We start from the raw sequence: 9723 nt of genomic DNA on the forward strand, positions 1-9723 counted from the left end.
CATTCTCAGCCTGTGGAGCTCAGGTTACTACCAGAGCTGTGCAAGACTACCTTCTCATGTGGTCTTGTCACTGATTGTGGTCTTGTCACTGATTGGCCTGTAAAGAATGTGATGAACTCATCGTTTGTCCAATCACCTGCTGAGAGGTTTTTGAAAATCCCTACCCTTCCCAGACACCTTGTATGTGAAGTTTCCTGGATGATTGTGAAACATATGCATGTAATGGATATATGAAATGTCAGGTTACCCCTCAGGACTTTACTATTCTATAAAATACTTCAGGCCCTCGTAGCATCATTAGAACTAATCATCATTATCAGCAGCACTGTCAAATCCAGCTTTGCTTCCTTGTATGTGAGTAGTTGTCATCACAAGTATCAGGATTTATGCAAGAGAAAAGAGATTTATACTTTATGTATCTGTGTGTTTGTGTGATTATTTGTGTTTGATGAAGATTTCTGTGTCTCCAGCTGGGTGTGATGACTCTCTCATTAAGGAGTTGCATCATTTCCGGATTCTGGGTGAAGATCAGGTGAGTTTGTGTTCATACTGTAAAGCTTAACACATATTTTTTAATGTTTCCACTGAAATATTTATCTTTATTTCACAGTGCCTTATATCTGCATATAGTACAAATACATACATACACTGTATTGCCAAAAGTATTTGCTCACCTGCCTTGACTCGCTTATGAACTTAAGTGACATCCCATTCTTGATCCATAGGGTTTAATATGACATCGGTCCACCCTTTGCAGCTATAACAGCTTCAACTCTTCTGAGAAGGCTTTCCACAAGGTTTAGGAGTGTGTTTATGGGAATTTTTGGCCATTCTTCCAGAAGCGCATTTGTGAGGTCACACACTGATGTTGGATGAGAAGGCCTGGCTCTCAGTCTCCGCTCTAATTCATCCCAAAGGTGTTCTCTGGTGTTGAGGTCAGGACTCTGTGCAGGCCAGTCAAGTTCATCCACACCAAACTCTCTCATCCATGTCTTTATGGACCTTGCTTTGTGCACTGGTGCACAGTCATGTTGGAACAGGAAGGGGCCATCTCCAAACTGTTTCCACAAAGTTGGGAGCATGGAATTGTCCAAAATCTCTTGGTATGCTGAAGCATTCAGAGTTCCTTTGACTGGAACTAAGGGGCCAAGCCCAGCTCCTGAAAAACAAGCCCACACCATAATCCCCCCTCCACCAAACTTTACACTTAGCACAATGCAGTCAGACAAGTACCGTTCTCTTGGCAACCACCAAACCCAGACTCATCCATCAGATTGCCTGATGGAGAAGCACGATTCGTCATTCCAGAGAATGCATCTCCACTGCTCTAGAGTCCAGTGGCGGCGTGCTTTACACCACTGCATCTGACGCTTTGCATTGCACTTGGAGACGTATGGCTTGGATGCAGCTGCTCGGCCATGGAAACCCATTCCATGAAGCTCTCTACCACTGTTCTTGAGCTAATCTGAAGGCCACATGAAGTTTGGAGGTCTGTAGCCATTGACTCTTCAGAAAGTTGGCCACCTCTACACACTATGCACCTCAGCATCCGCTGTCATTTTACATGGCCTACCACTTGGTGGCTGAGTTGCTGTCGTTCCCAGTCGCTTCCACTTTGTTAAAATAGCACTGAGAGTTGACTGTGAAATATTTAGGAGCGAGAATTCATTCAGGAATTCACTGAGCTCCTGAGAGCAAACCATTCTTTCACAAATGTTTGTAGAAACAGTCTGCATGCCTAGGTGCTTGATTTTATACACCTGTGGCCATAGAAGGGATTGGAACACCTGATTTCAATCATTTGGATGGGTGAGTGAATACTTATGGCAATATAGTGTATGTGTCACGCCAAGAAATGGATTACATGGCAATCCTAGAAATATGTAGCTAAAAAATTTTGGTAGTAAGGAGTGATCTCTCTCTTCATGCTTAAAATGACTTACATTTTGAAAGAAAATATAAATACTAATACAATGATATGGTATTTGGACCAAAATGTGTATTTTATTGTGTTTCATTTGAAAATCTGGCCTACAAAGCGTGTACTGTTTTTCACAGTATGGGCGTTACCTGCAGTACGGAGCAGAAGAATGCCTGCAGGAGATTGGAGGACTCATGTGCCCATCACCTGGCTGTGGGGCAGGGCTTGTCCCAGTAGAGGGCAGCAGAAGGGTGGAGTGTGACCGACAGCTGGGATGTGGTTTTGTCTTCTGCAGAGACTGTAGGGAAGTGTACCATGAGGGGGGTTGTCACACAGAACCCGCCCCACCGCCAGGTGAAGCCGCTCAGGTAGGTAAACCAATCAGTGGACATCTTCACTGTTATTTTTACCATATTTGCCATGCTCATTTGTCCTCTTCCATCTGCCAACTGCAGCATTATAGCACTGACATAGTTTGCAAGCTATTTGCATTTAGCAATGACTAAAAATTTGGAAAGGTTGCGGCTGCAGTCTCACTAGCCTCTTCTGCCTTGAGGTAGCTAATTAGTCACAGTTGGCCTGTGACAGTAGAGTAACTGATCATTCCTTTGAAAGCACCTCATACAACTCACAAACGCCTGATTATGAAACAAGGATGATGCCAGCATAATGAAGGTGTACAACGTCTAACTGGACATGGATCGTAGACCTCAAGCTCTAAAGCAGTGATACTCAGCGTGTGGCTCTGGAGCCACATGTGGCTCTTTTGCAATTATTTGTGGCTCCTTTATGTCTTATTTTAAATTTTATTCCCCCAGAAAACCCAAAAAAGGGAAACGTTTTTGCCCTCTATCACCATTTTTTGCCACTTTTCATCCAATGAAGCTTCAATTTGGCATTAGATACCACTTTTTCCCTAATTTTTAACCATATTTTGCCACTTTTTTCCCCATTTTTGCCCATTCAAATTACCTTTTGCCATTAATTACCACTTTTTTGCCCATTTTGACACTTTTTTTTAAAAACTTTTACACATTTTTTGCTACTTTTATCCTATATTTGCCCTTTTACACCAATTTTCTCCCCATTTTCACCCATTTAAGATACCTTTTGTCATTAAATACAACTTTTTTCCTACTTTATGCCCATTTTAGCCACTTCCTTTTGCCACTTTTATCCAATTTTTCCCCTTTTCTTCACTTTTCACCCATTTAAGTTACATTTTGCCACTAAATACCACTTGTTTCTTTTATTTTGCCCATTTTTGCCAATCTTGACTGCTTTTGCCCATTTTAGTCACTTTTCCCTTTTTTTTTTTGGCCACATTTTTGCCCCTTTTGGACCATTTTTTGACACCTGTAACTCATTTTTTTTTTTTAAAAAAGGTTGATTTTTGGGCATTTTGTGCCTTTATTTGATAGAGGAGAGGATAGTGGATAGAGTTGGAAACAGGGAAGAGAGCGGGGAGAGACATGCAGTGAAGTGCCTCAGGTCGGATTTGAGCCCGGGTCGCCCGCGTACATGGGGCGCGCGCCTTATCCATTCTGCCCTGTAACTCATTTTTTTGTCACTTCTCACCCATTTCTGCTACTTTCTGACCCTTTTTCCACGTTTTCCTCCCCATATTTGCCCCTTTTCACCCATTTTTGTTGCTATTTGACCATTTTTTAACCTCCCTTAACTTATTGCACTGTATTTCTCAACAGTTTGGCTCTTTGGTTGTGTAGGGTTGAGTAACACTGCTCTAAACTTTCATCAGAGTGCTAGTTAGATTTTAAAGGATGAACCAGAAATAGAAAATGAAGCTGTTGCCTGGAATATGCAGGCTGCAAAGGAAGCCCTAAAAATGGCTGTTGCTCCAAGAGCATAGATTTTATGGCATTATCAAGCAATAACCTCAGGGTTTTAATCTTGGTCACTGTTATTTGTGCACTCTAACCTGTCCCCCCTCTCTGCTCCTCAGGGTTTTGTTGTTGAGGAGGAGGCGTCCCTCAGAGGGAGGTGGGATAGAGCCTCCCTGCTCCTGGTGCAGGAGACAACTAAACGCTGTCCCAAGTGTTCTGTTCCTGTGGAGAGAAATGGTGAGAATGAACCCATCCTAACTTGTCTGCATATGTGTGAACTTGTTTGAACTGCTGTGACCTTATGAGAACAGACGGCTGTAGTATAAAAAACAACCTCAACATAATCTGGTTGGAGGGGAATGATGCATCATTTGACACTTGTTCTGCACAAAATGTAGCGTTCACAGGCTGACGACTCTCAGGGTGTTAAAACTGACAGCAAGAAGAAATCTTTCCAAAATGTTTGTTAAAGAGGATAGAGGAGCATTCTGCAGAAAACCGTGCAACTAAGTGTTGCATTTAGGTCTAGCACTGTTATATAATGAGGAACATGTGGAAATCATTGTGTTTTTAGCAAAGTTAGAGAAAAAAAACATTATTCATAAACATATTACTGTTTTGGCTTCATTATTGTCTAAGTTTAAGAATGACCTGCAGGATTAAAAACCTGTTTTTCAAGGAATCACACAGGAAATAATGACATGGAAGCAGGGCATAGCTAGGGATCTTTGGCTCCCAGAAAGAATACTACACAGGGCCCCCTTAACCAGCTAGCCAAGCAACAAATGTGTCATCTTAACAAATATCTATGCATTTAAATGTATTTCTGAACCATAGTTACCGCATGTAAGAGCAACATTTTTACTATGGTTAAATTGGATTTAATTACATTATTTTGCAGCGCTGGACTATGCCATTTGGACATTTTTCAGGGAGGAGCAGGGCCCCTCAGTATTTTACTTCACTCTATACAAATTTCAGCCTGTTGACTGATTCATTTAGTTGCTTTTAATTCAATAAGGACACTAATTACTAAGAAAAAGTAAATAAAAACACTTTTCATTGCAGGCTTCTTAAGGGCCCCTCCCTACTGTGGGCCTGGGTAATCAGTACCCTTTGTCCCCCTGTGCTACACCCATACATGGGAGGATGAAGGGAGTCAGATTTACTGAATTCATGTAGTTTCCTAAAAGTTTTAAAGTTCCGAAACAAGTTTTCAAAGACCTTTATTTTTTATTCTCTTAGCTGAGAATCTGTGTCGCTCACATAAAGTACCACTGGAGAGAACATCAGTGAGGCAACTGAAATATTTATTTCTTTTATTAATAATCTGCATCTAACCAGATTATGAGTGCAACATGTATTAGCATGGCAGTCATAAATGGGTGAAACTGGAACTCTGGATTTAGACTGACTGCACATTCATGCACCTTTTATTAAACCCTTTGAGTCTGAACCAGCAGGAGCTGAACTCATGTGGTGTGTGGTTTCATCATCACTGAAAACTGAGGAAAGATCCTTCCTCCGTTCAGTCTCAGAGTCCATTTTCCTTACTGAAGCTTTCTAGTTTTTCTTTTGGTTTTTACACTCAGCTGTTTAAACTCATGAACTCCAGTCTTGCAAACGCCCAGCCTCAACCATCACTATCTTCTTAAGATTTTTCTTAAATTTGTTCTTTAACATATTTTATGCTTTTAAGACAAATTAATACTGCTCTCAGACATCCCCAAAACCTGCCTGTGAAGTCTGTTGCTGAAAAAAACACTCCAGTATTGGATTTTTGCACGTCTAAAAACCCCTCTGTTTCAGCCCTGCTCAGAACGAGCTGTTTCTGTGGCTTTATATGTTAATGAGCTGTCTGACTCCACCCCTGGCCACACCCCTATCAGGAAATGGATGTGGTTTCATGGATGTGGCTCTCCTGATCCTCCTCTGGCAGCTGAGAGAAGAGCGAAACTTTTTTCCAAGCGGGGAGGACCAACAGAACCTGGGGGCGGGGCTAACTCCCCACATGACATCATGAGGGGAAAATCTGGGAACGGCTTGTTTCAGCACACATTTTGTGAAAGGTGGAGAAGAAAGAGAGGAGGGAAGGGAATGGATTTTTGTGGTACTTGAGAAGATTGTGGATTGGCCAGGGGCATTTATTTTAGTTAGAAAAGCCTGAAAAAGGGATTTTTGCAAAATATGTCCCCTTTTAGAAGTTTCGTAGAGAAACCTACACCAGATTCATGAGGTCTTCTTGAACTGCTAAATTGTGTTTCTAAACTGATGAACACCATATCCTTCTCTCAGGACCAGTGAGAGAAGTAACGAGATGTCAGTAATTTCCAAACTAAAATGATCCATTATAAATGCACACTTGACTCCAAGTATTAGCTCTACTTAAGGTCGTTCTATAGTGGAAGTATCGCTGCTCCAATGAAAGAGAAAGACCCATTTAGACATTTGTTCAGGGCCAACAGTGTATATTGAATATACACTACAAACACAGACATGCATTATGCAAAAATAAGAAAAGGTAGCACTCCAGATGGATGTTAAAAAAAGTTATATGACTCGGTGTAAACCTACATTTATTCTAAAATTCTATGTGGTTAAATGATAATGCATCATCTAAATGTATAAAAATACATGTGTGAAGGTAGTTCTTGTTTATTTTAAGTAAGGGTTTGATGAAAAAAAGAAGACTAAAATGCTGACTATATACTTTTACATTCTGCAGTTAGGATCAAACAGTGCACTGCATGGTTAAATGAAGTTAACCATATTTAAGTCGTGTATTTTAGCTTTTTATTTGATAATATTAGTCGAGTAAATTATTTAAAAACATGCATGATGTATAATTCAAATTTATGTTATTGTGTCTTAAACTTAATTCAGCATATTTAAGAGCTAATGAGTGCAAAATAACTCATTTTATTATCATATCATCGCTCAAGAGTGTTTAAGAGTGTTCTGAGAGTAAGAACAAGTTAAAGGTAAGAAAGCTTCGGTTAAGGTCAGAATCTTGGTCAAAACTGTGTTAGTGGGTTTGACGTTAAATTCTGTCCTAAATAGACTGAATGAAGGGTTTCTTGGATTCTTAAAGTCTGCAGGGACCGCTGCACTGCCTTTGTTATCTCTGTAACACAAATCAATCAGTCAATCTTTATTTGTATTGCACCTTTCATACAAAACAATGTAGCACAAAGTGCTTTACACAAAAACAAAATAAAAAAAGAGAAATACATGACTCTGGCCCTCACCATCCCACCCTCCCCATCCCTTTCCCCGTCCCTGTCGCCTCTTCCCCAGCCCGTAATCCAAACTCAGTATTGGAAAGTCTATCATAAAGCGCTTTGAGTAGTCAGATAACTAGAAATGCACTATACAGGCTCAAATCCATTTATCAAGTCCATTTTATGTCATGAGTAATGGGTTCAGTGAGAGCAGGAACTTACAAACTGAGGAAACACCATCTTCAAATTCAAAATTAGGAAACTCATGAGGTTAGGCTAAGATGTAAAAACAAAGCAACATTTAAAGAATAATAATGAATAGAAATGAAAAAAGGGGAAAAAAATACTTGATAAAATTGTATAAAATAAATCTAAAACACATAAAGAGAACTTGGTAAATTATGATAAGAGGATGAAATACTAAAAAACAATCCTGACATTAAAACTAGAGAGAGATAAATGCTAAAACACTCAAACAAATTTAAGTTGATGATTTAAAATTGAAAGCCCGGGCTAAAAAGGTAGGTCTTGAGTTTGCTTTTAAAAACATTAATAGCAGGTGTGGCCCTCAGGTCCACAGACGGGGCCTTAGTGATAAAAAGATGCCTCACCGTAGGTTTTGGTTCTGACTCTGGGTACTGTTAACAGAGAACTTCCTGAAGACCTGAGGGCTCTACTGGGCTCATCGGATAAAAGCAAATCAGATTAAAAGAAGGGCCAAGATCAGTAAGAGCTTAAAAAACCAATAGAGGAATCTAAAATAAATTCTAAAACAAACAGGTAGTCAATGCAGAGACCTTAAAACCAGTGTTATGTGTGCTCTCTTTCTGGTCTTTGTCAGCATCCCTGCAGCTGAGTTCTGGAGTTTGCCTGTATCAGTTTGTATTGTAGATTAAAAATCAACAGTTTCAGGTGTTTCGGACCAAACAGAGAACTGTCCAGAGGTCTGAGCCTCATCAGTATTCTGTCAGTAAGTCAGACAGAAATACATGTCTCAAAGGCTGTATAATTTACACAATAATAGCTTATTATAGCATGTTGTGTGTATTGATTTGTGACGTGTTGTCTCCCCCTGCAGGTGGCTGTATGCACATGCAGTGTCCTCTGTGTAAAGCAGAGTGGTGCTGGCTCTGTGGAGTCGCCTGGAACAGAGAGTGTATGGGAAACCACTGGTTTGGATAGCAGACAGTCATCAGAGTTGTTCATCCACACTTCAGCTTAAAGGAGGAATCAAACCACGGACTCTGACCGCACAGCTATGAAAACAAACTCTGAGGATGGAGTCATGAATGATTACTGCATCTCTGTGACCTGGAGAGTTTAGATTTACAGACAAAACTGTTTTAATGTTTATCTGAACTCCAAATATTATCAAAAGACGTTTTATTTATTAGCAGTAAATCAGTGTGACAACACAATATTGCTGTCAAGATTTTTTCTTGTTTTTAATGCAAAATTCTCCTCTTTCCTTTTTCTTGTAAATCAACACAAGGCACAGTTCAGTTTTTCACAGTCCCTATTAACCATTCCTCTGAAAACCTTCTCTAAACTGTGAACTAGACCCCAAGACACTTGAACTCCTTCACCTGAGGCAGAGCCACTCCCCACCTGGAGGAAACTATCCACCGTTTTCCGGCAGAGAACTATGGCCTCGGACTTGGAGGTGCTGTTTCTCATCCCGACTGCTTGGCACCCAGCTGCAAACTGTCCCAGTGCCTGCTGGAGGTCCCCACTGAGGATGGGTTGGATGAGAAAATAAACACTAAAGTCCGATTTTACCTAACAGTTTCAAGTATTCCACCCCTCGGATGTTTTACCCTTTATTGATTTTATAAATCAATCATGGTCGATGCAAGTAAAAACCTCTTTAATGTCAAAGTAAAAACAGATTTCTTCTAAGTAATGACAAATAAACACAAATATTTAATGTGAAATAAGTGACTGTATAAATACTCATCTCCTTTAAAGTGACTGCCCTGATTCAAAAGAGGTCCAGCTAATTGGTGCTAGTAGTTGATCATTTAGAAACAAATCAATGGTCTGCTTTAAAAAAGATTTACATTTTATACCCTTAAAGGCTGGTCTCTGAATGTCAGAGGAGGATTTAGCAGCTTTGTGTAAGTATGAAGCTTTCCATTTGGTCAGGGGTGTCAAACTCAAGGCCCAGGGGCCAAATCCGGCCCATGGTACAGTTACAACTGGCCTGCAAGATCATATCCTATTCTTATTATAACTGGCCCTAAAATATGAGGTCTGCAGATTTCCAAGAAAAGTGAGAAAATAAATTAGTGTTTTCTTTTCATATTTTAAGTTTGTATGGCACAATTATGACTTCAATCTATTATTTGGACTTTAATTTCATATTTTGACCTTTTACATTTATTATTTGGACTTTTTATCTCTTATTTTGACCATTTTCAATTTATTATTTTGACTTTTGTCTCATATTTTGACTTTGTCAATTTATGATTTTCACTTTTTATCTCATATTTTGACCCTTTCAACTTATAATTTTGACTTTTTATCTAATTGTTTGACCCATTCAATTTATTATTTCGACCTTTGTCTAATATTTCGTCCCTTTAGCTGCACCATTTTAAATTTTTAGTCATATTTTTCCTCAAAACATGACTTTCTTTTTAATATATTTAACCTTTCAAAGGATTATTTTCACATCTAATTTTGTGTTTTGACCTTTTGAACTAGTAAGTTTGACTTTTTCTCTCAGATTATGAGC

The 9723-nt window shown here is 39.5% G+C and overlaps 1 protein-coding gene across 3 annotated transcripts in view; it reads left to right on the forward strand.

Moving 5' to 3' along the window:
* The window catches only part of prkn (parkin RBR E3 ubiquitin protein ligase), a 27781-nt gene extending 18886 nt beyond the window's left edge, over nucleotides 1-8895 (forward strand). For all 3 annotated transcript variants that reach the window (XM_041789548.1, XM_041789547.1, XM_041789546.1), the window contains exons 8-11: nucleotides 471-532; nucleotides 2059-2289; nucleotides 3885-4002; nucleotides 8065-8895. In XM_041789548.1, coding sequence (XP_041645482.1) covers nucleotides 471-532; nucleotides 2059-2289; nucleotides 3885-4002; nucleotides 8065-8168 — 515 coding nt within the window. In that variant the 3' untranslated portion in view covers nucleotides 8169-8895. The remainder of the gene's footprint in view (nucleotides 1-470; nucleotides 533-2058; nucleotides 2290-3884; nucleotides 4003-8064) is intronic.
* Nucleotides 8896-9723: the final 828 nt, after the last annotated feature.

The sequence above is a fragment of the Cheilinus undulatus genome, linkage group 6, assembly GCF_018320785.1.
Source record: "Cheilinus undulatus linkage group 6, ASM1832078v1, whole genome shotgun sequence".
NCBI classification, from domain to species: Eukaryota; Metazoa; Chordata; class Actinopteri; order Labriformes; family Labridae; genus Cheilinus; species Cheilinus undulatus.